General features: G+C 32.3%; 4 protein-coding genes and 1 pseudogene across 6 annotated transcripts; 1 reads left to right on the top strand and 4 right to left on the bottom strand.

The window, feature by feature from the left end:
* Nucleotides 1–516: 516 nt before the first annotated feature.
* On the bottom strand, nt 517–2320 carry LOC108344151 (serine--tRNA ligase, cytoplasmic-like; annotated as a pseudogene).
* A 2964-nt stretch (nt 2321–5284) lies between these two features.
* Nucleotides 5285–7084, top strand: LOC108345414 (uncharacterized). Its single transcript, XM_017584014.2, has 6 exons — nt 5285–5355; nt 5460–5493; nt 5701–5784; nt 5880–6066; nt 6480–6747; nt 6841–7084. The coding sequence occupies exons 1-6, from the start codon at nt 5299–5301 to the stop codon at nt 7045–7047; spliced, it is 837 nt and encodes a 278-aa protein (XP_017439503.1). The 5' UTR covers nt 5285–5298; the 3' UTR covers nt 7048–7084.
* An 851-nt stretch (nt 7085–7935) lies between these two features.
* Nucleotides 7936–9338, bottom strand: LOC108344152 (serine--tRNA ligase, cytoplasmic-like). The gene is made up of 3 exons (XM_052874475.1): nt 9331–9338; nt 9109–9271; nt 7936–8408 (listed from the first exon to the last, which is right to left on the bottom strand). The coding sequence occupies exons 1-3, from the start codon at nt 9336–9338 to the stop codon at nt 8199–8201; spliced, it is 381 nt and encodes a 126-aa protein (XP_052730435.1). The 3' UTR covers nt 7936–8198.
* Nucleotides 9339–13945: 4607 nt separating this feature from the next.
* LOC108323699 (serine--tRNA ligase-like) lies at nt 13946–20082 on the bottom strand. Of its 2 annotated transcripts, none has more exons than XM_052874355.1 (10): nt 18335–18557; nt 18167–18237; nt 17917–18078; nt 17709–17814; nt 17135–17328; nt 16552–16655; nt 16284–16467; nt 15687–15866; nt 14689–14909; nt 13946–14200 (listed from the first exon to the last, which is right to left on the bottom strand). In XM_052874355.1, exons 1-9 carry the CDS (start codon nt 18465–18467, stop codon nt 14700–14702), a joined length of 1344 nt encoding a protein of 447 aa, XP_052730315.1. In that variant the 5' UTR covers nt 18468–18557; the 3' UTR covers nt 13946–14200; nt 14689–14699. The 2 variants fall into 2 exon arrangements, with proteins under 2 accessions (XP_052730315.1, XP_052730314.1); XM_052874354.1 differs by lacking the exon at nt 13946–14200 and adding an exon at nt 20001–20082 and having other exon boundaries at nt 14490–14909; nt 18335–18574.
* Nucleotides 19943–25816, bottom strand: LOC108345768 (uncharacterized). 2 transcript variants are annotated; one of them, XR_001833735.2, is made up of 10 exons: nt 25151–25816; nt 24417–24665; nt 24017–24313; nt 23157–23804; nt 23005–23073; nt 22399–22566; nt 21927–22143; nt 21478–21822; nt 20169–20721; nt 19943–20087 (listed from the first exon to the last, which is right to left on the bottom strand). XR_001833735.2 is itself a non-coding variant. In XM_017584509.2 (9 exons), exons 1-9 carry the CDS (start codon nt 25721–25723, stop codon nt 20627–20629), a joined length of 2661 nt encoding a protein of 886 aa, XP_017439998.2. In that variant the 5' UTR covers nt 25724–25816; the 3' UTR covers nt 20147–20626. The 2 variants fall into 2 exon arrangements, 1 of the variants encoding a protein (XP_017439998.2); XM_017584509.2 differs by lacking the exon at nt 19943–20087 and having other exon boundaries at nt 20147–20721.
* Nucleotides 25817–26528: the final 712 nt, after the last annotated feature.

The following is a 26528-nucleotide window of genomic DNA, read 5'->3' as shown; positions in this document are numbered from 1 at the left end:
ATAGAGGAAAACAAGAAGCCCGAGGAGGGAAAGAAGAAGCTAAGAAGAAGCTCGAAGAAAACAAGAAGCCCGAGAAGAAAAAGAAGAAGCTCGAAGAGGAAAAGAAGAAGCTAAGAAGAAGCTCGAAGAAAACAAGAAGCCCGAGAAGGAAAAGAAGAAGCTCGAAGAGGAAAAGAAGAACGAGAAAGGTGAAAAAGAAAACATGAAGAAATTATTTGACGAAGAGAAGAAAAGTTAGAGGAGCTGAAGGAGAAAGTGGTTTATATGGAGGCAGACAAACGGAAGAATGGAAGAATGTATGGACGGTACTGTTTGCTTCTTCATTAGTTGTTTTTCTTCTTAAAGAACCTTGAAAATTGATCCTGTTGATTTCTTAGATGAATTTACTTTTTTCATCCTTATTATGCAGGAGAATAGGTTGTTAATTAGCTGTAATGTTTTGGAGACGAGAAATGGTTCCCGTGTGTTTCAGAGTAACCAAGCAAAATACTCTGTTAATCTTTGCATGTGTGTTTCAGAGTAACCAAGCAAAATACTCTGTTAATTTTTGAATGTGTTTAGACTTAGCAAGCAATGAAAATAAACACATTATGACCCGTTTCAAGCAAAATCAAAACATCAGGATGTATATTTTTTAACCATTTCGCAATGAATATTAAGAACACCAAAATGCAATTAAAAATGCACAAATATTTTAGAGTATGAATTACAGGGTGTATTATGCTGTGTACTTTGACCACAAATTTGTGCATGCTCCTAAAAATAAAAAATGGCAGTTGTAAACAGTGTGGTGGATAACGAAAGGGTCATCATAACGTACAACTCTTAGAAAACTTTTCATAAATATCACTGACTTAAAATGTAATTAGGCCTTCGATTTCTTCTCTTTGGCTTCATTAGATGGTTGGTTCTTGAAAGGCAGGAAAGTCTTTCCCCAGATGAATGGCCTAAGGACTTCTGATATCTCTACACCCACCATCTTCCTTCTGGTAGTTCTCTAGGATGCAGCACATGGTCCTCTCAGTAGCCGGTGAGAGTAGAGTTCAACAAATGAACATATTGTTTCATCTGCTCATTGCTCTGAAACAGATAAACCGATGCAAAGTCAAATAGTTAAACTTCTGAAAGTTTATATGGGGATTGTAATCAGTTAAAGCTAAAATGAAACATTATTCACGGGAAATTCTCAGCATCACACTATGATCAATTAAAAGTTTAATTATGGAACATCATGGGCTCTTAACACAAAGAGGCATCATCATCGCTCATGATTATTCTCAAAATATACATCTTTACTTGTCTGCCGAAAGACTATATTCGCACGAAAAGTAAGAAATTAGAGATTTCCAGACAGAATGGTCTCGTAGGTATTAAAGAACCACAACCAACTACAGAAAAATAGGAAGAAAGGGTAATGAACAGAAACCCCCTCAATCAAATTTTGTTATTCCAACTCTCCGCCACATCAACACTCTCTCCTTCCCCCTTTTGTTTCTCCTTACATACACTCCACCCCTTAAGCCTGGTCAGCCGACATGCTAATACCAAATGATCATCCTATCTATCAATAAAAGCAGATTGAGAGAGTTTTACATGAAGGTCCCATTTTATAAATAGAAATGAAAATTTTAGTGAAGTTAATAAATAATGCTTACTGAAGTCAGTCATTAACATGGCTAACCTTTTTCTGACCATATCGAATTTCTAATCTTCTAGCCTGATAATCTGTACAGTTTGAACAGGACAATAGCTCTCTGTAAGCTTGAGAGGCTGGAAACCATGCTTCTAGATCATACTTCTTTGCTGCAGCATCATTCAAAGCACCAGATACAATGGAAACAACTTGATACGGAAGGTTTAACTGCAGTAAAGTGTCTCGACCATGAGATCCCGCTTCTTTGCGAAAGCATGATGAATACCTAGCATATCTGCAGAAAGCATATTTTCGGAGTTAAAGGTAACATAATCTTATAGGTTCCAATGTTAACATCTGGGAAAGAAAATCATATTACCTTATTGGTAGCTGGGATGGGTGGATCCAATCATCTAAGTGATATGCACAGAGCGGCTGTTATGCTGTAGCAATCAGATATTTGTCATCTCCTTCACCAGTTACCTAACATAATAACCTTTTCGTTGATGCACTTGCTTTCGGAAGTTTAAAGTTATACAAGTGCGGTAGAGGAAGGGAAAGTTGAGAAGGAAAAGTTGAAGAAAATATTTGACGAAGAGAAGATGAAGGTGGTGGAGAACTTGAATCAGAAAATGGTTTCATTGCAAAAACAAAGGCAGGAGCAAAAACTGTAGTTGCAGTCTGCATGTTCTTACTCGTGTGTGCCTCCATAGACTTGTTTAATGAAACCCCTTTCTATTCCAACTTCTCCACCTTCTTCTTCTCTCATCAAATAGTTTCTTCATTTTTTCCTAAAGTGACCGTGTTTTTCTGTGTGGAAGGCCACGAGCATATTTCGCGAGCGGTATAACTCCGAGGGTGTCAATATCTTGGAGAGTGTTTGGGTTCTTCTATGAGACATTTTCTTTTATAGAGAACTAGAAGGAATGGGTTATTTTTTGGTCACGATTATCTTCCTAGGGCAGAGTGGTGTTAGAAAGGATAAATAAAAATTAATTAACTGTTATTTAAAATTTAATAAATTTGTTAATTAAAGATATTGAGTACATATTTTCTCACGTTATTTCATATTATAAAATAAATTAATGATTCAAATTGTATTACCTATATGGAACAAAAATTAAATATGTTTTTAATCCTGCAATTATTGTTTATCTATATTTAATATTTAATATAGTTTGAGTTATTAAATTTTAAAAATAATAAATATAGTGATGAAAAGTTGAAGTTATTCGTGGAATATGGATCTAAACTATTTCTATTGAGGAATCATTATGGAGCTTCTAGTAGAGTGTGAATAATTTAAACCTTATATCTTGGATCAAGTAGTATAAGATTTATTTTGATCATGTATTCTGAGCCGAGTAATAGAGGATTTCTAGACCACTTGGATCAACAAAGGTCAAGGCCCATTATTAACCTAAAGTGGACGTCCATGAGCTTATGTTAATAACGTGGTCAAAGTTTTAACCTAACTTGGTAAACAAGGGTGTGTGGGACATTTCCATGTGAGAGTGGTCATGTGTCATACTCACATTGGAGAAGTTTTGTCATAGTTATTATCCATAAACAGTGACCACATGTCCTCCTCCTATTGGAAAGAAATTTTGTCTTTGTCTCTAAGTTAAGTCAAGGTAGTGTTTTTAGAATTTTGCTTCTACATTTTAGAGACACCCTTAGCCTATAAATAAATGTGTCTCTACCCTGTATTCTTACTTTGAAATTATTAATGAAATACTGCCAAAATATTAAGTCTTTCTATTAGTCTCTAAAATCAACGCTGGAGCATCCCATGTAGTTTTTTCTAGTCACCTTTCTTGAAGAGTTTACCTAACCTCTTTAAGAGCATCTTCCACTCAACATCCTTTTACCATACACAACACCACAAGTCACAAGCCTTCACCTAAAATCATCCATAGCTTCTGCACCATCTCACCTTTAGACTATCACTATAGCTTGTGTTTTAGTTTTGGCCTAACTTAACTAAAAGGTTACTATCATATAGTCATTAAAATCTAGAGTTAAATTTAATGAACATGTACGTTTCATGCTTATATTTAACTTGTTTACAACATTTAATACTTTATAATTCAAATGTTAGTATCTAACATAATTTAACATATGAAAAAGTTAATCTCATTAAATTAAAAATACTGTATCAATTTATTTTAAAAATTTTAAAAATCAAAATATTACAAAAAATTTAAATATAAATAAATTATTATTTTATATCTAAGTTTAAGGGCTATAAATATATATTTAATCATATAATCACGTTTGACTTATTCAACCATGTAAATTAGATTGAATCAAAAGCAAAAGAAAAATTATTAACAAAAGAGAAAACTTACTTTTTAATATTTTTACCTCGTATATCTTAATTGATATTCCCAAATAAATCATGTGTTTATGATTTGTGTGTATGTGTGAATAAATTTTAAAATGGCATAAATGTTGCTCATTTATAATTGTATGAGAAATATAAAAAAATAATAAAAATTAATTTATGTCTTATAAATGTTATGCTGAAAAAGAAAATAAATATATTACTAATGTAATAAGATTTAATCTATAAAAATTAAAAATATTTATTTTAAAAGGAATTATCAAATTATATTAATCTTCCAAAAATATATAGAAATCGCTATTCATGCTAAAAAAATAAACACAACTATAACATAACATTAAGATACAAACAAAATTTAAAAAGTAAAGCTGATAATTTTGAACTTACCTTGATTCTGAAAATTATTTCGGTTTTTGTTATCTCTTCATTTCTGAAAATTAACATAAAGAGTACCAAGATTATAATTAAAAGGAAGACCAATGGTATTTGTAGAAGAAATCATCAAGAATTAGAATATCATCACTCGATTTACTCTATACCTTATTTGGACATATAATCAACGGATAAAAAAGCACAATAGTAAAATTTAAAATAAGAAAACAAAAGACCGTATTTAACTAACGAGAGCATCTTCTTCCCGCACCTTATAAATTTCTCCTTGCACCCCATAAAAAAAATTATTTTTATCTTTTAAAATTGTATAATTTAATTTGAAAGTTAAAAATTACTTTCATATTATGTACTCTAAAAGTAAAAAATAAATTCCAAAAATCAATAGGGTTAAAAAGAAAAAAGGCTTCCGAATTACATAGCTTGAAACTAAAATATAATATTCAAATTGTATAATTTAAAAACCAAATAACTTTCAAATCTTAGGATCTAAAAGTTCTTTCAAGAAAGCAATAGCTTGCAGAATGAACATTCATGAGTACTTTTTACTTTAAAATTATACAGTTTGAAAGTCCTTTTGACTTCTAATTATATAATCTGAAAATCTTTTTGTAAAGAAAAAAAAATGACTTTGGGATTGTATATGGAAAACAACTTTCAGACAATAAAATAATAAAAAATGATTTATTTTTTATATTTCAAATAAGCTCATTCTGCCATAAAATATTTTTTTTATATTGGGTGCATGGGAAATTTATAGAGGTGCAGGAAGAAACTTTCATTAATGGGTTATCATGACCCAATCCAGTTGTGTAGGTTGGCCCAGTTACGCATCTAGATTAACAAATTCTCAAGAAGAACATAAGAAAAGATGAACATGAACAGAAGTTAAAGAAAGAAACTTTGGAGTGAAAGAAAAATATTGAAAATGATGTCAGGACATTATACCTCCATTGAAAATCAAAAGGTTTCAGGATCGGTACCTGTAAGTTACCATCATCAATATCATCATCATCATCATCACATCTTGTAATTCAGTTCATCTTCCACTTTTTATTATCATCACAATTCATTTTTAATTTCATGCAGGCCGTTCCAGATCCACAATCCTTCAAATTTTCAGGTTCATTCATTACCAAATCCACTTTCATTTTCATGTTTGTCACTTATAATGTTGCCCATGCCATTGAATAAATAAAATCATTAAATTACATTACACGAATCTTAAACAAAGAAATAATGGATAGATATATAACGTAAGTTTTTTGAATGTCATGCATTGATTTTATTGTTTTTAGTTTGTAAGATATTTTTGTATTGATGGATGCAGATTCAAATCTTCAAACATTTCCTCCTGCAGCACAAGGAAAGATTGGTGGCAGTGGTGGTTCAAGGCCTCCAACTAATGTTAATGGTATTTTTTTTTTAATTTTCTGTATAACTATGCTGTAATTTGTTACTTGCATTGGAACAAGAATTGTGTGATTGTTTTTTATTTGTATTATACAGATACATTTTCAAAAACAGTATCTAGTTCCGATGAATCCCAGCAAAGTGGTTGGTTTCAGGCATTTTCACTCTCCACTTACAAACCATACTTTGATATTGACACTATAGATGTTCTGGATCGAATTAAAGATTCACTCTATCCATTCAATGGAGCTTTTAAAGAAAAAACTGCTTCCAATCCTGATTTGTAAGTTTACTTTATTCCTTCTAAATTTTTCTTTAGTTACCAAATTACAGATCAATGGTTATTAATATATTACACCACCAACTTGACAGTTCTTTCATTGCTTACTCTTTTCTAAACCTAGGTTATGAGGAAGACATGATAATATTTAACTTTAAATAAGAAATTTTAGTTCTCAGGCTCAACTAATATTAGACTTATTTTTATATTGAAATAGGATAAGACAGTGTGAATCCATTTCATGTTCTCCAAACTGGAGACGAAGAAGAATATATAGTTAATTAGATTAAATGAAATGCATTCAATTTCACTTGATTGTGTTAATTCTCATGTTATTTCACAGTAGTGTTTTTAGTTGCTTGAGTTTCTCGTTACCTGATTACCAAGGTTTGAATTTCACCAGAAATGTGCAACAGGTATGGACCATTCTGGATCTGCACCACCTTAATATTTGTAGCGGCTTCTATTGGCACATTTGTGACATACATAGCTCACAAATTGAAGCATCAGGAATGGAACTATGACATAAATGTGGTGACTTGGTCTGCTGGCTTGTTTTATGGTTATGCCATCTTTGTTCCTCTTTGTTTGTATCTAATCCTCAAATACTTCTCTGTACCTTCTGGCCTTGTCCAACTACTTTGTCTTTATGGATATTCCCTGTTTGTCTTTATTCCAGCACTGGTAAGTGACTGCCATTAAAATGTTAGCTCTCTCAAGAAAAATATGAAATTTGACATTTTTCTTTGCATCTTCCAAACCCTTTGTTTGGTGCAGTGTTTGTCTGTTGTGCCATGGGAGATATTCAGATGGGTGATTGCTGGGGTGGCTGGATTCATGTCAGCAACTTTTGTAGCACTTAACCTTCGGGCACATATTATGTCAGCTGGAGAACGATGGCTTTTGATTGTTGCTGGCATTTTTCTATTACAGTTGGCTCTGTCTCTTGTACTCAAGATCTACCTCTTCAAAATAACAGTATGAAAGGAAACTGGTATTGTTATCGATCAACATCAATGAAGTGTAAATAAAGAGAGTTTTTGTTGTTTTTAATTTTCAGTGATATGATTTGTATGTTGAATAACTACTAGCAATTGCTTCAGTGTATTACATCTATAACATGTCTCTCAAGTAAGAACCTTTAGACTTGAAATTTGGATACAAGCTCACCAATCTTGTGCCAGAATACCTGAGAAAAATTCAATACCAAAATAGTGGCGAAGTATTCTATAATTTGTTGCATCTAAATTCCACTGTTTTTTTTAAGTGAAGAAATAACAAGAAATTGGCATATTATTTACATGAGAGGTTCTGCCAATGACTAGAATTAGAATTAAATAGAATAACAATGGTATTATAATCCGATGGTAGTAGGTTTTGTTCTATAGTTGCTAATAAAGTAACTTCTTGTTGTATAACCCTGTTCTGTTTTTCTAACAAGGAAAAATATTCTATTTTATTTCGTTAGTATAGAAGAACATGGCAAACTTAACATTACTATTGGGCGAGGAAGAGATGGATTAAAAAAGAAGTGAAGCAATGTAATTGATATTTTAATATAATATTTTCCTAGAATACTATTTTTAAGAATAAGAAAAAAAAAATATGGGATGAGACATGAACTTTGCAGTGGTTACTTATTCTAAAATAAAATATTCAATTAAAATTGTTCGTCAAAATTGGAAAGAATAGTTTTAGATAAATTATCTATTTTTGTTAAATACTATTACTTTTTCTGTTTAATTGTCAAATTTATTTTAAGATTTAGTACATCAGTAGGCTTTTGAAGTCTAGGAATTTTAATTAACTTTTTAAAGCGTATTTGACTAAAATTCGAATTACCACTGGGAAATCCATGCCAGAACACAAGAATAAAAAAGGAACCGTAGGAGGTTCTGACAATTTTTTTTTATGAATAAACTATTTGACCGTCGAATAATAGAGATTCAGAAACATGGGAATCAGTCCGCGGCGTAAAACCTATGAACGTTATGAGCAATGATAAAGAACTCTAGCCCCCACTACAAGCCCAGGTTAAAAACTCTAGCCCTCATTTAGTATATGAGCAGCTCAATTAAATTAAATTGAACGTATTTTAGAAAACTTTTCAAAAATATCACTGACTTAAAATGTAATTAGGCCTTCGATTTCTTCCCTTTGGCTTCATTAGATGGTTGGTTCTTGAAAGGCAGGAAAGTCTTTCCCCCCAAGAATGGCCTAAGGACTTCTGGTATCTCTACCCCATCTTCCTTCTGGTAGTTCTCTAGTATGCAGCAAATGGTCCTCTCAGTAGCCATGAGAGTAGAGTTCAACAAATGAACATATTGCTTCATCTGCTCATTGCTCTGAAACAGATAAACCGATACAAAGTCAAATAGTTAAACTTCTAAAAGTTTATAGGGGGATTGGAATCAGTTAAAGCTAAAATGGAACATTATTCACGGGAAATTCTCAGTATCACACTATGATCAGTTAAAAGTTTAATTATGGAACATCATAGGCTCTTAACACAAAGAAGCATCATCATCGCTCATGATTATTCTCAAAATATAAATCTTTACTTGTCTGCCAAATAAATTTCACGGAAAGGCTATACTCGCACGAAAAGTAAAAAATTAGAGATTTCCAGACAGAATGCGTTTCGTAGATATTAAAGAACCACAAGTGGAATGAACATTCCTACAGCCAGAGTTGAGCTCCCACATAGGGCTAATGCTCTCTGTCCATAACTAGTTTGATTACCCTCAAAAGATACCCTTGCTTCTTATACTCAACCAATATAACAGAAACCCCCTCAATCAAATTTCGTTATTCCAACTCTCCGCCACATCAACACTCTCTCCTTCCCCCTTTTGTTTCTCTTTACATACACTCTACCCCTTAAGCCTGGTCAGCCGACATGCTAATACCAAATGATCATCCTATCTATCAATAAAAGCAGATTGAGAGAGTTTTACATGAAGGTCCCATTTTATAAATGGAAATGAAAATTTTAGTGAAGTTAATAAATAATGCTTACTGAAGTCAGTCATTAACATGACTAACCTTTTTCTGACCATATCGAATTTCTAATCTTCTAGCCTGATAATCTGTACAGTTTGAACAGGACACTTGCTCTCTGTAAGCTTGAGAGGCTGGAAACCATGCTTCTAGATCATACTTCTTTGCTGCAGCATCATTCAAAGCACCAGATACAATGAAGTTGTAGCTACAAAAAAATTAGGAAAAAAAAAACGGGGGGGGGGGGGGGGGGGGGACGCACTAAACTTTCCCATGGTTAGATATATTTGGCATGTCAAACAACATATTTTCTCATTTATTAATGGTACCCTGGGATCACTGTTTCCAAATTGTATATTACATGTTTATTTGAAATTTGAACTCATTCACAAAGTTGCCCTATAAATTATTTGCCAGACAACGACAAGCCCCACCGATTGGCATCAAGGTCACGCCCGGAAATAGAATAACACGCCTTCCTCTCCTTTTTGGCTGGAAGTCAGAGTGGGTAATCACAACTTTAGGGGTTCCCATAAACATGGCCAGAGCTCCCCTTCTCCTAAAAGCCTTTCACCTATCCGCAGCACCCAATTCCTGTTTATGTGCTTCGGAAAATCATCACAGCTATATGCTGATTACACCCATCTCACCACACATTTAGTAGCATACAAGTACCTAATCACGGGAGCAAAGTCCTACAGTAAAGGACCCAAAAGGTAAAAAAAAAAAAAAGTTTAGTAGCATACCTATTTTCTACACAATCTTCTAACGTCCACTAGTGTATTATAGCAAAAGTTAAGCCTATCAACAGTCAGGGCTGACAAAATATTTTATCTCGTCCATAACAGAAGAGAAGTGCTCATTATTTGGCAGCAAGTAAAACCCAATGTAGTAAAGATAGTGCTGGTTTCTTTATTTGGACCTGAATTGCTATCATTACATCTCTAAGCTCACAAGTTCTATCATTAAAGCCATGTAGTAATGTTGTGGTGGACTGAAAACAGGGTGGGGATATATATATATATATATATATATATATATATATATATATATATATATATATATATATATATATGCATTAGCAGCTGGTTATCTTGAAAACATTAGCGTCTATTTCTTTTCCATAGAAAATAGGAATGACTGATGACTAATTGGTTGTTTGACTCATGATGCTCAGGTTGTAGCATCTGAAGGCTAGAAGGCAAATATGATAACAGACTATGTACTGCGGGTAAAATTTGGTGAAGGATACCATTAACAGCTACGTGTTGTACTATAGTTTGCTGTCAAAATAATCGGTTAGAATAATATCTATAATAAAAGAATCGTAATAATAACGAACTTGGTTAAAGAATGAAACAATTTCAAAGTTTGAGTCACTTTTTTTTTTGTAGATTTATTTTTTAATTACCTTCTTGTTTCAGATTGTATTGAAATATATTTACTGTGAATACTAGGTTCATCCTTATTGTCTGTTTGATGCAAAGCATAATCAATACATATCCCTGCAATACTGAAAGGTTGTACATTGTTGGATGAAAAGCCTTTCACTAATTTGGGTGCAATTGAGAAATACTACAAGACCAAGGGTGTTGATGTGAAATTAAAACCAGATATGAAAGTCCCATGCTCGGTATGAAATACTGAATACTGTTATTTTGGTATAATATAGAATTTTGACAAGTTGGATTGACCAGTGTTTAGATGGGTTGTATTGATAGTTAACCTTTTCATTCACGTCCTATATCATATATAATTATTATCTCAGTTATAAATCACATTTTTTTTCTTATTTCGTAGTGCATAAAACATTCTTTAACTATTGTGGTTTTTTATTACCTTTTTTATTTTTTTTGTAAGCTTCATTAGTAGATGTTCCAAAAAAAAAATAGTAGAGTTCACAAACACTTTTGAAACGACTTACCAAACAGTAAAAACATCAGAAACAACAACAAATTCAACAAATCTATCATATATTGGTTTAAAAGTTTAAACTGAAGTAAGATGTTGTTTTTTGGTGACTTTGTTTAAATCATCATTAGTCCATGATCTAATTGTTTCCGGCCATGTTAGTTTAATCATTATCTATTTTTTTTATATATATTTATTTTATAATTGACATACTTTATCTTAAATCATCAATAAAATTAATTCTGATTATTTTTGTAATTTTTGTGTACTTTACAATTTTATATATTTTAATTATTTTCTATTATAAAAAACATATTTTATTAAATTAAAAAATTATAAATATATGTGGATAATTAAAAATAAAGGAGATTTTAAATCTTTACAAAATAATAATTATTAATAAAAGAGGTTAAAACTTATAAAAAAAAAATCTTTACAATATAAATCTGATATAAGGTATTCTAAATCTGATATCAGGGCATAAAAAACCTCTGCAAATAAATAGCCATGTCTTTAACCGTGAAAGTTTGAAAAACATAACTTATAAAATAAATCAAAAGAATTACAAAATTAAAAAATACCAAATAAATATAACAAAAATTTCAAATAAAAAAAACCCATTCATAAAAAAACAAATAAAAATAACAAACAAATTATAAAATAACAAAAAAATATTACAAAATTTAAATAACTAGTTTAAATTAATTAACAAATTTCGTTAAATTTTAAATAAAAATTAATTAATTTTTATTCCTAATTGATAGTATCTTAAACTTCAAATATCATAGTTAAATATAAACGAAAAATTTCAAAAGTTTAACCCTTAATAAATAAATAGAATGAGTAATATCTAAGCTTTTAAAATATATTTAAAATCTAATTTATTGTAATAAATGTTTTTGAATACATATATTTGAGATCAAACTTGTTTATATTGAGCTGGTCAATAAAAGAGTATAGGAGTCTCCAACTATCACCTTCAACAAATCTCTTTTCTCTTCCAACTTGAGTTATATATCTAAACTAATTTAGAATTTGGTTTATCATAATCTAAATTTTAAACAATATACATTGTGCATACTTTAAATAATAAGAAATAAGAATAAAAATTATCGCAAAATTACTGACTAATACCGAGGAAAACACGTGGATAAGCATGTGTATGCCGAACGTATTTTCAATTTATCTATTGAATTATTGTTATTATAAAAACATTAATGTGCTAAATAAAATAATTATTTATTTGCAATGAACAATGTAATATTAATGGAGATAGTTGATACTAAATTATTAATCATCTAAAAATATGGAAAAATGGACTTTATAACAAAATTATAAAATTATGATTACTTCCTACATTAATTTTTATCCTTGTAAGATTATTTGACATGAACTAGAAAATACTATAAATTATTTGTTTCTAAAAAAACTTGTAACATCTGCACTTTTTCTTTTATTTATTTTCTTTTTTTAATAAATGTCTTATTCTTTTTATACCTCGTTTATTTTAAAATATAACCATACTTGATTGTAATTCGGAGTTTAAAGATCAATTTTAATTAATTATATTTTAAAATGGATTAAGTTTATATTTATTTGTAGTCTATATTTTTATAGTTTTGTCATTGATGTTGGTGAAGAGTTGAAAAAGATATTACGTTTAAAATTGTATTGAAATTTGGCTGTTTTTATATTTTACTTTAAATCCCTAAATTTTGAGTAACTTGGTGTCTAAGTTTGAACTTTCTTTACAATAAAAAATATATAAGTAAACTATTTATGTTTTTAATAGATTGAATGTGAATGTGATTTGGTGAGAATGTTTTGGTTTTTATAATAATGTTTTGTTTAAATTGATTGTTATTTTAGTTTTGGATTGATAAATGTTATTTTAGAATATTTTGAATTGAATATATATGTTGATGTTTATTTTCAATTTATCAAAGAGATTTGTGCATAAAGAAAAAACTTATCATGTTTTATTTATACTATCATAAATTGGATTAATTGTTTTTTTTATATTAAACTAAATACCCATGCTTTCTTTATATTAATCATAAATTGGATGAATTCTTTCCTTTATACTTATCATAGGATCAATTATTTTTTTTATACTAAATTAAATACTCATATTTTCTTTATACTAATCATAAATGGAATTGAATCAATTGTTTCTTTTATACTTTATTCTAAATTAATAAATTAGATCAATTATTTCTTTTCTACTAAATTAAATAATCTATTCTGAACTTAAATAATTCACACTCACAGTAAAAGAGGTGAGTGAAAGATATTGTTTCAAACTTCACTATATATATCCTTCCTAATACCACATTGCCGAGACAAAAACCTTAGATAATCTTTTTCTTCTACCTCTCAATATAACCAAAAAGAAATTGTCTCATTCAGCTAATTCTCAAGAACTCAAACAAATCATGCCAATGGCTACCCTCAAGAAAAAGCCGAGCGCCGCAAACAGATTGACTCCCTTCAGTCAGAGTTGCACTACTCTTTCACTTAACCGAAGGAGTGTTACACGACATTAGACGAATACAAGCAGTTACTTTCAAAAGTTAAGAGTTATAGAAGTGCTTCTGGAGGAATGAAAAGAAGTAAAGCAATGTTATTGATATTTTAATATAATATTTTCCTAGAATACTATTTTTAAGAATAAGAATAATAAAAGAAAAAACACTAAAATAAAAAATATGGGATGAAAAATGAACTTTGTAGTGGTTACTTATTCTAAAATAAAATATTCAATTAAAATTGTTCGTCAAAATTGGATAGAATAGTTAAATTATCTATTTTTGTTAAATACTATTACTTTTTCTGTATAATTGTCAAATTTATTTTAAGATTTATTACATCAGTAGGTTTTTGAAGTCTAGGAATTTTAATTAACTTTCTAAAGCGTATTTGACTAAAATTCGAATTACCACTGGGAAATCCATGCCAGAACACAAGAATAAAAAAGGAATCGTAGGAGGTTCTGACAATTTTTTTCTATGAATAAACTATTTGACCGTCGAATAATAGAGATTCAGAAACATGGGGATCAGTCCACAGCGTAAAACCTATGAACGTTATGGGCAATTACTACAAGACTAGGTTAAAAACTCTAGCCCCTATTTTCCAGACCGCATTCCTCTTTCCCACGAAATTTGTAAATGAATTTAGTATTTGAGCAGCTCGATTAAATTGAACGTGTTTCTGTTTCAATACCCTGCAAGACAAAACCAATACACACTTCAGAATTCTAATCCGATCACCCAGAATTTTCCTTGCACTTCTACAGCACTCAAATTCAGCTTCATATTCGTATTTCACAGGATTCTGTCACGGTGATCAAATTATTCCCCGTAACCCCTATGGAAGAAAAAGATTTATGCCCAATCAAATAATCTCTTCTTAAAATAACCGGACTTAACAAGCAATGAAAATAAACACATTCTGACGCGTTTCAAGCAAAATCAGATCAGGATCTGTATTTTTTAACCATTTCGCAATGAATATTAAGAACACCACAATGCAATTAAAAATGCACAAATATTTTAGAGTATGAATTACAGAATGTATTATGCTGTGTACTTTGACCAAAAATTTGTGCGTGCTCCTAAAAATAAAAAATGGCAGTTGTAAACAGTGTGGTGGATATCGAAAGGCTCATCATAACCTACAACTCTTAGAAAACTTTTCATAAATATCACTGACTTAAAATGTAATTAGGCCTTCGATTTCTTCCCTTTGGCTTCATTAGATGGTTGGTTCTTGAAAGGCAGGAAAGTCTTTCCCCCCATGAATGGCCTAAGGACTTCTGGTATCTCTACCCCATCTTCCTTCTGGTAGTTCTCTAGTATGCAGCAAATGGTCCTCTCAGTAGCCGTGAGAGTAGAGTTCAACAAATGAACATATTGCTTCATCTGCTCGTTGCTCTGAAACAGATAAACGGATGCAAAGTCAAATAGTTAAACTTCTGAAAGTTTATAGGGGGATTGGAATCAATTAAAACTAAAATGGAACATTATTCACGGGAAATTTTCAGCATCACACTATGATCAATTAAAGGTTTAATTATGGAACATCATAGGCTCTTAACACAAAGAAGCCTCATCAAAATATACATCTTTACTTGTCTGCCCAATAAATTTCACCGAAAGGCTATACTAGCACGAAAAGTAAGAAATTAGAGATTTCCAGACAGAATGGGTTTCGTAGATATTAAAGAACCACAACCAACTATAGAAAAATAGGAAGAAAAGGTAATGAACAATCGGTGAAAGGAGTAGGTCACTAATGATTTATTTCAGACTAATAACAAAAAAGGGCTACAGGGGAATGAACATTCCTACAGCCAGAGCTGAGCTCCCACAGAGGGCTAATGCTCTCTGTCCATAACTAGTTTGATTACCCTCAAAAGATACCCTTGCTTCTTATACTCAACCAATATAACAGAAACCCCCTCAATCAAATTTTGTTATTCCAACTCTCCGCCACATCAACACTCTCCTTCCCCCTTTTGTTTCTCCTTACATACACTCCACACCTTAAGCCTGGTCAGCCGACATGCTAATACCAAATGATCATCCTATCTATCAATAAAAGCAGATTGAGAGATTTTTACATGAAGGTCCCATTTTATAAATGGAAATGAAAATTTTAGTGAAGTTAATAAATAATGCTTACTGAAGTCAGTCATTAACATGACTAACCTTTTTCTGACCATATCGAATTTCTAATCTTCTAGCCTGATAATCTGTACAGTTTGAACAGGACACTAGCTCTCTGTAAGCTTGAGAGGCTGGAAACCATGCTTCTAGATCATACTTCTTTGCTGCAGCATCATTCAAAGCACCAGATACAATGGAAACAACTTGATACGGAAGGTTTAACTGCAGCAAATAAAATTTAATAGCATGAGAAACAAAAAAAATTGTGGAAAGTAGTAAGAAGTCAATATAGTCAGACGACAAACCAATACATCAATCTACATGCAATGATATCCATAAAAACTAGAACACGGTAAAATTAAGTAATCACTTGGCCAATACAGAGGGCAAACAATCATCCAAGTACAATGAAGTTGTAGTTATAAAAAATTTAGAAAAAAAAATAAGGGGACGCACTAAACTTTCCCATGGTTAGATATATTTGGCATGTCAAACAACATACTTTCCCATTTTATTAATGGTACCCTGGGATCACTGTTTCCAAATTGTATATTACATGTTTATTTGAAATTTGAACTCATTCACGTAGTTGCCTTAAACATTATTTGCTTAATGATGAGAACTGTGGCTGTATCATACCGCTTTGTAGAAATCCTCGGAGTTCTTAAGCATTTCCTCATGCATGTTCCACGAATCGTTGTCATTTGGGCTAGTGAGGCAAAATTGCTCCACCTTCTCAAATTGGTGAACTCGGAATATTCCTAAAGTGTCTCGACCATGAGATCCCGCTTCTTTGCGAAAGCATGATGAATACCCAGCATATCTGCAGAAAGCATATTTTCGGAGTTAAAGGTAACATAGTCTTCTAGGTTTCAATGTTAACATGTGGGAAAGAAAATTATATTACCTTATTGGTAGCTGGGATGGGTGGATCCAATCATCTAAGTGATACGCACAGAGCGGCTGTTCTGCTGTAGCAATCAGATATTTGTCATCTCCTTCACCAGTTACCTAACACAATAACCTTTTAGATGAACTCAAAAAACAGCTAAAGTGGTATTTGTTTCATATCTATTATTATTTACCTTTATAACAACAACAAAAACACTGCATTTCTTTTACTGTGCTACCTGATGTCAATGTTTTAAGGAGAAAATGATCTTGTTTTCTCCATTTTTCTTCGGCTTTTTTTAAAATGAAAATTGAATGAATACAAGGTGCATTTTGTGATTATAAATCAAAACATTTCAACTGAAACAGAAAGGAGAAAACAGACCAAACCAAACATTATGTAAGCATTAAAACTTTAAGCAATACAGTACAAAAAAGGCTATTGACAGTTTGGCACTAAAAGATTATGGATATTATTCAACAAAGCAAATAGGCATATAAATATAAAGATAAATTATATACAAAACTATTTATCAAGGTCTTAAAAATCAAAAATTGCATTTGGATATAGGCAGATAATGAAATTTACTAAGTTTTACCTTATATAGTTCTTCATCAAATTGGGCTAACTGAGCACACTTTGACATTATATCTTTTCTCATGAAGAAAGGAGTGTGCAATAAAGTATACTCCCTTTTTTCCAAAAAATCAAGCCCAAAGTTGATAAGAGCTTGATTAAGACGAACACCATCTCCTTTGAGATAGAAACCTCTACCTCCAGCTATATCAGCTCCTGTTATGTAGCAAGCAAATTGAGATAAGAGATTAGAATGCATATGTGAACAATAGGAGCAGAAACGCACAAATTAGGGAAAGCATTGGCTACCACTGTTGAAATCTAACAGTGTTCGTGTTCGTAGTCTGCAGTATTAGATTTTTGTGCCACATGCAAAACGGTATTACAGATCAATAATACTCATAAGTTTCGCAATCAAGATGGTGTCAGCAAGACCAAACATACACACGGCTATAGTTCATAAAGTATACTACCAAGAGAGAAAAGAGTTCGAGGAAAAAAATTACATCGAAAAGTAAAACCAAAATGCTTGTCACCCCATAGAAATGAGTAAAACAGAAATTCATCACTTAAACACCATATAAATAAATTCACACCTTTCTTTGTATCTGCTATACCGAGAAGCTCAACTAGATCCACATGATTCTTTAGTTTAGGCTCCACTCTTTTCTCCCCCCACGATCTAACCACAGCATTGTTGGCCTAACGCATAGAAAACTCCGGGATTTATTACGAGCATTAAAAACAAACACAAGTAAAATAGTACTAACAATTATTACAAAAGAAAAATAAAAATAAGAAAACCTCATCGTTGCTGACTGGAACCGAATCGTGTACGAGATTTCCAATAGTTTCCAACTTGGAATTCAAGAGATTTAGAGTTTCCCGGACTTCAACCTCTTTCTCCGCTATCAATTTCTTGGTCTCCTCCGATTCACTAATGAACTTAGAAGCATCCTCACCAGCCTAACATGCAGAACATAATTAAAATGAAACCATTCAAATTAGCATCTTAATTAAAAAAAATATAGAAAAGCCAAATGAAGACACTTACACGCTTGAGTTTGGAGACTTCCTTATTGATCTTGTTGAAATCCTTGCGGAGAGTCTCTAACTCGAATTGACCTGAAAAATCACACATAAGATATAGCATTGGTGCGAGATTCCACTGGCTACATTGTTATTGTGAAGAGAGAGAGAGAGAGTAAGAGAGAGAGAGTACGCTTTCGCCATTCTTTGTCGAGATCGATGACCTCGTCAACGACTTCGACGGGAGCGAAACGACGGCGTTGCGATTCACGGATGAGCTCAGGGTTATGACCCTTTTCCTCCCTGAATAGGTTGATGTCCAACATGCTTCTTCTCACGCCGCCACCACTGAATGTAAGAAATGAGAAGAAGGGTTTCACGACTTTAACAAGAGGGTTTTTCTCTTCTAATTTTCTTCGCTACCTTCTTTTAACTGCAAAATGTAAATCATTTTTTATTTCCAATTGTTAATAAAAAAATAATTGCGACTCCAGTTTCTTTTTCGTGAAGATTCCAATGGATATATGGTTGGTAATAAAAGTAATTTCTTCATTCATCTCTCTTTTTTTTTTAAATTGTAAACGTTATTATTGACCATTAAAGTAGTTATGAATTTTATTTATTAAAAAGATTTATTTGATACATATGGGAGAGAAATATAAGTAAAGAAAGTGAGAGAAGAAATTAAAAAAAAAAGTTTAAAAATAGAGATGATTTAGTTCAAAAAAAATGGGAAAAAGAAAAGTTTTCTTATAAAAAATACTTATTACTCTTTTCTATTATACTAACAGTTGTTATTATTATAGAAAATCAAACCATACAAAATATAATTAATTTTATTCACAATACTATTAATTACGTGTTCTTATTCAAACACCGTTCATTTTAATATTGATAAAATAATATTCTAAAGATTACCTTAGTTATAATCAACTATTCTAACTAATTTTTATTACAGGATATAGTTTCAAGTAAAGAAAATGATATGGATTTGCACCTCCAAAAGTACGTTGGTATATTTTTTTAAGTACAGATATAATTCATTAAACAATATGCTGTTAATAGAAATAAAATAAAGAAATAAATTCATTAGAAGTAAAATACATAAATAAATCACATTTTCAGTTGAGATGAGTCTGATGACATAAGTTATAGGAGCTTGTGTAATTAGCAATTAAAACTCATTTAGACTATAAGTTCAGGCGAGGTATAAAAGTATGTATTCAAAATTTTATTCAAAAATATATATATATATATATATATATATTTTTACGAAAATGGTACAATTTGCACTTATTTTACTTGAATTTGCACTAATTTTACTTGAATTGATAAATTTTTAAAATGTTTTTGTCGGTAAGTCATGCTGAGCATGAAGAGTTCATTTACAAAAGACATACACAAGATTTCTTACTTATTGCACAGAAGTCCTGCACACAAAAATCAACTTTCAAAAAATCTTGAGCAGTAACTAAGGATTTATTATCTTGATTAAGTTTAAAAATATTAAAGTTGTCTCTACATTTTTTTAAAATAAACAGTTATACATGAATAACTTTAATTTAGCTAGTTGTATCATAGCTTAAATTTCTTATATTTTTTCTATAAATAAGATATAATATTATTTTAGTATCACCATAATCGGAGTATTAAATTTTTGTATTAAAGCAATGATTTTGTATCCTAAGAAATGCGATGAGTGAGCTCAGTGTGTCTGTTGTGCATTCATATGTTAAAACATGAATATGTTATCGTGTTTGTTTAATAATATATTTTAGTATTTTTTAGGTGATATCAGAAAGAAAAAAACATAAGAAAAAAAATACATTTATCATTTCACTTGTAAGTATATAACGTACTGTTGCTGCGGTTGTCTTTCCAATTGAGTTGTCTTTCCGATTGAGTTGTCTTTCCGATTGAGTTGTCTTGAGCTGATTCGGCAAGTGCTGGTGTGCACAAGAGACAAATATCACACTTGGTTTTCAAATTTAAACCAAACTATTGATAATTTAAATCATGCCAAATACCATTGTATAAAATTGAGAAGGGAAGAATCCCAGTTACTTTACAACACCAGAATCATACGATAACTAAGCAATACAGTTTCTTCTGCATGGCTGGATTGTATCCAAAATTATACTCTATGTCGTAGTATATAATTCTTCGTTATCACTAGTAATACATCTTACACCTGTAACAAATCCGGCTATTGTTATAAAGCTTTCCTGAAAGAATGGTAACCTATTGAAGAAAGAATGAACTTAATTGGTAACTTTGCCTGGTTCGACTCAATAGAATGATTTTCATCCCATACAGACTCAGACTCTCCCTTCACTACAGCTGTTGTTCGTGCGCCAAAGGTCTCACCCCCACTAACAAAACAATGGGTCCCGCCACAATCTAACTCATTGTGAAACGCGAAACAACCACTGAAAAAGTGAAATAGTCACTCGTTGTGAAGGAGGGACAGTTGAATTGGCAGGTGTCACATCTTGGGTGAATCCGAACTTATTAGGTTGATCCACAAGTTTGCAAGCTTCACGATGCAATGCTTCCCGTTCCATGTCACCAAATTCAACCCTGATCCACAAAAGTCATTTGGTAAATGAATTACAGAGCCAAAGTGGTAGGTAGTTGAAATTTCCACACATTGTAGTTATTGATCCAAACAGATACTAAATGCAAATGTAAATTGGTGTAATATAATGCAGAAAAGACTCTTTCCAACATTGATCCTGCAGTACGTGCACCTTATTTTCATTTCTTTTTGGCTATGTGGAATATTTTTTCGGTAACATGAAACCATTGGAGAACAAGTTCACTGCTCAATTGCTATCATATCTCTTTAGCTAACATGAAAAGATTTCACTGAAGGAGCTCCATGCGACAACTGCCAAAGGAGCTAGGAAACTTTCACACTTAAGATATTATATTTTTCCTATTCATTAATAATGGACATTTGGACACCTTTATGCACAGTAACAAGCAATAAGGAAAATATTCTATCAAAAAATAATTTTAAATGGATTTGGATTCTCCCATGTTTATCGTTAACAGGAGAGGTCTTGTTAAATAAAATCCTAACCATTTATTACATTTATTTCAAATTCAGTTGAAATAAAAGCCAACTAAAACTATAAAAGAATGGGATGAGTGCTTACTTTAGTGGGATAATTAGCTGGTTAGCTTTTATTTTAACCAAATATATTCAATAAGTGATTAAAATTTATTAACAGGACTTTTCCTATTAAGCATGAGCAGCACAGGATCCAAATTCATTTTAAATCAATTTTTATCACTTACATTCAAAGAAAGTCAAAATTATAGCGCACATACCTGGTATGCAACCCCCTGGCAAGGCTGACAACTGACAAGTAGTTTGTTCTCCAGAGATAACATAGCTACGAAGTGCATGTTCATCAAGCTCGTGAATATACTTGATGGACTCAACTAATTCCCTTGAAATTTCATCTGGCTCAAAATTATTCTGACTTGATATACTCAAAAGTGCTTCTTGAAGTCCAGAAGCCAACCATATGCTATAACACTCGTCCAAAAGGAAACATAAACTTTTATGATCTGTGTAATCTGATAACATCCAAGGTTTGTGAAGTTTGATTGAAGCACCAATGATTTCTGCAACTCTATAAATTTCCCCGAGTGCAATGATATACTGAACACCTATGTGAACCCACCACCCCAGAAAACAAAGGTTATTGCAGATTCCTTATGTTCATCTACATCAGCAGCATATGTATTAGGCATGACATAATTATGTAGCTTACCTTTTCGGTCAGATAATATCTGGTCATGGACATTCTTTAGTACAACTTGCTTCCAAACATCAGCACCATGCTTCAGCTCTTGAGAACAAACAAAGGCTATTTTGAACCATATGGTAAGATAATTACACTGATCTTCTCTTGATCCCAACTTGAGAATCCTTAACGTGGATACTGTATCTTTCAAAAGTTCAATTGCAGATTTAATATCCTTCTCAGCCTATTAAAATACAAATGTACAAGTGTTGTTAAACTTAATGGTCTGGTAAGAAAGAATGTTATCAATAAATAAAATAAGAAAATATAAACTATTATCTATTAAATTAATCACTATTGACGGAAATGGCTAAATCCGATATTTAATCATATATTCTGTTTGAAACTATCAAAACCATTCATAGTTACAGTACTATTTGCACGTGCAACACATTAAACTTTAAAAATACAACAGAATATTTTCAAGAAGTAGACATACCATCAACAACCTTGATGCTAGCTGGTATTCGGACTCAAAAGGTTGGAACCTAGGTTCCTTCAAAACTTCAAGAAGTTCATTAAAGCAGACATTTGTTGGGCAATAATCCTCAGAGAGATATTCAGTAGGGACATTCATTTTGTCCTGATGCAGTATCTCCAAGAATTCCTATAAAAGACAAAAAAATAGTAGAAACAGTTCCGGAACTATTAATAGCTTGTACATTTGATTAATAACAAGGAAAAAATATCCACACACAAATACAAAAGCAGAAGAAACCCAAATTCACAACAACATAATGCTAATAGCTCAACTCGATAGTTTGATTTGGAGTGGGGGTGGGGGGTAGGAGGGGGGGTGTTTGGTGGGGGCAGACTTCGACCCAATGTACATAAGTCCCAGGCAAACCATTAGGTCTGGGTTTCTGCTAGATTTTTGCCAAATCCTTCCAGACCTACCTCCGGATTCTCTCATTTCCCCCATGTAGAGAAACCCACTCACCTATCCCTTTCCCAGAGTTTTACATTTACTATAGCAAGGGAAAAATAAGCAAAAACCACAAAACATTAGATAGGAAATAGATAACAGAATAGTTCATATACTGACCTGAATTTGTTCCTCAAGAGCTTTTGCTTTGGCATCTTCACCCGAAAGGGCAGCATCATTTAGAGTTTTCTAAGAACATTAATTTATAAGTAATTTCAGTGCCAGAAAATTTGAGCATTATCTACAAAAAAAGACCACAGAAGGTTAGTTACCTTGAGTTTCTGAAGATGAGACAGAACATAATTGCACAATTCATCCTTCAATTTGCTATAAAACTCTGCATAGTCACTCAGCTCTAATTTCGTGGATAACTGGGCCACCGGTAAATCTGTGAGATCTAGAGTAGATGTGTGATCTTGACTTTGTGTTCCATAGATGGCATCCTTGAATTCCCATGAATCATCCTCAAAATCATCTTCATCGTTGGCCAAATCAGAATTTAAAACAGTTGGGGAAGAATGCAACCCATTGTCATTGACTTGCGATGTGTAACTAAAAGAAGTTCGCTGTGATTCATGGGTGAATCGTGATTCAGTTGAAGCATCCTTAAAGTCCCAGAAATCATCATCTAAACCATCATTATCAGTAACCAAACTGGAGCCTGATACTTCAGGTAAGGCAAGAATCTGATTTTCACTTGCTTTTGGAGAAGTTTGTTTTTCAGCTTGATTATACAAACTCCATATGTCATTGATAGATAACTTGGATGCAAGGCTATTGAAATTGTTCCTTACTGGGGATGTTGGTGTACAGTGAGATAGATCTTGAGGCACAGATTGTTCATCAGTATCTGGTGTCTCATCACCAAAAATTGACAGAGGCAAGGCTTCCCTACGATTCTCTGTGCCTGTTAGGGGCTTCTGCAAATAGAAAGAATAGTAACAACAGTATTATGTTTAAAAAGTATGAACACTTAAGTATAAACAGAGGAATGAGTCATAAGACAAACTTGTGAAATTTTTTCATAAAATCAAAGTAACTCAAGAATCAAGATTGAAAATCCTTCTTCAAGAAGTTAAACCTATACAATGTCACATGACATATAAAATATGACATCATACTGATTCAGTACCTCTTGTTTTGTAATAGCACCCTCTGATTCAAACAAATTGACATCTGAATTGACATTTATATTAGTTGGGGAAGCATTGTTTATGCTGTTATCAGCCTGATTGATTTTGGTTTCGATTCTTTTCAAGTGTGGCTCTGAGCTATGATTGTCTTCCCCCACAGAACTGGAATTGAAATTAAATCCGAAGTTCCATTCATCAGATTGATGAGATACTGATGCAAGAGATGAACCAATTGTACTGTCAAATTTGAGTAATTCCATACTAGTGGGATAAATGTCAGCCTTCTCCAATGCTTTCTAATACCACAAAACCACAATCAGATGGTGTTAATGGATATTCCTCAATAATGTGAATGAACAATGTAACACAAAATGAAGAAATTATGTGAAAACAACTGACCAAATTTTGATTTGATCCAGACCCTGAATTCAATTCCCCAAAACTTTGGCTGGGCATGGCAAACCCAGTTGCGACATCTTTTGATTCACCATTCAGACCAGGTTGTGGGTTAATATGATTTTGCGAAGCAAATATTGGACTTAACTCAAATTCCAAGTGCCACCCACCAGCTTTGTCCGAAATCCCATTGGACGAATTGGACACAGTAACAGCATGAAGAGCACCATTATCATGCTTTTGCAATTCAGCCTTTAAAATATAATACAAATTATCAGGGAGACAAAATTCATTACATGAACGAGACAGTATGTATTTATGTGACGTAATCAATCTCTAGCCCAAGAAAATAGCCCCTTAATGCACTTTAAATCATAGATATTGGCGGGCAATGGAAAAAACGACCCAAAACAAAAAATTTAAGCATGCAACAAAACAACTCATCGATACCCACTAGCACTATTTTCCTACCCTTTTCTGTTCTCTTTCGGGGAATTAACTCTTGCTTCTCACATGGAATCTACTAAAAATAATCACATATTACTAGCAAAAATAAAAAGCAATCACATAACTCATATGGTACATAGCTTTCCCCAAACCCCGTGTCAATAGTACAAGCAATATACGCCGACAATTCTAAAAGTAAGGAAAGAAAGATCAATGATACTTGTGAATTCCAGCATTCTCTTCAGCTTAAGTTCAACAACCACACACCTTAAATAAATTCGTTCTATTACCTTAACATCCTGGCTCTTGATTCCAGTTTCCCATTCCGCAGACTTGAATTCCCACCCATCCTCATCCTCCTCCTCATTCAATTTGTTTTCCTTGGTGTTCGCGGGATTGGGAGCAGCACCATTGGATACCGAAACCGATCCGTTGATAGAATCCATTTGAGGAAGCTGCTGATTATACAAATTGGAAATCAAATCACTGATTCCAACGGACCCATTCGAACCAGATCCCCCTTTGACAACCCCGCCGTTGGGGAAAACATTAGAAGGAGATGGTTCCTCCTCTTCCTCCTCCTCCTCGCCGAAGATCGAGAGCGGAATAGCTCTATTGGCCTTTTTCGCCACCTCGGCTTGAACTGCGACGTCGTTGATGCCATTCACGTGTTTCGTCGTGGGATCGGGTAAGGGTTTCGATAGGTCGTTGTTGATCTGGCTGGAATGGTTAACGAAGTCGCCCCAATCGTTGTCGACGAGGAAGTTATTATTGTCGTTCGTCGTGGAAGGGAAGGGTTGACTCGGAAACGACGCGAAGGTGAAGTCGCCGAAGCTCTCGTCGTCGTCCTCCTCCTCCGCCATAGCTCCCAGACTCGCTAGCAATTGCGTTTCTTTCGTAAGATGTTAATAACGTTTTCGCGTCTGTGTTGCTTAAAAAATGGTGAGGTGATGTATCACGTGTGAATTATGTAATGCCACTGCCACTACTACACCTATCGTCTGATGTGGATTTATTGCGCTACGCTAATTCAGCATATAAACATTAATTTATTGGAAAACTATTGTTTATCCTCTTAAAATTAACTCCTCAACGTACAGTCACTACTTTCTATGCTATATTGCACAACAAAGTTAATAATTCATTTAAAAATTTCACCAATTTATTTCGTCATGTTTGAATAACCTTTTTTTTTCTTTTAAAATGTTTAGATTAATAGGAAAACTGATGATTTTTTAGAAGATTTTATTTAATAAATACAACATGAATAAAAGATAAATTCAACATATATAAATTGTTTCGATATGTAGAGTCACGTTTATAAGTCTTTTAAGTAATGTGCATCCAAATGTTAGTTGGTCATAATTTTTACTTTGATAACTTTGATATTGGGAAGAATTCGATAGTTTCAATAATAAATACATAATTAATGTAATTATCTTATCTTATTATTTAAATTAATATTAATCTAAGTATAATCTAAATGTTAATAATCATGTTTTAACTTAAGGAAATAATCATCAATCTCATTTGTTGTTTAAGACCCACCAATTGGATCATTCTGTCCTCAGGCTCTGTACATAAATAAAATAAATTGATATTATGTCAAATTCAAAATCTAACAATAATAAAATAAGAGATTTTCATTTTACATAAATAAATTGATAT

The sequence above is a fragment of the Vigna angularis genome, chromosome 3 (genome assembly GCF_016808095.1).
Source record: "Vigna angularis cultivar LongXiaoDou No.4 chromosome 3, ASM1680809v1, whole genome shotgun sequence".
NCBI lineage: Eukaryota > Viridiplantae > Streptophyta > Magnoliopsida > Fabales > Fabaceae > Vigna > Vigna angularis.
The sequence above is the reverse complement of the archived record's forward strand: the minus strand, read 5'-3'. Positions and strand labels throughout refer to the sequence as shown.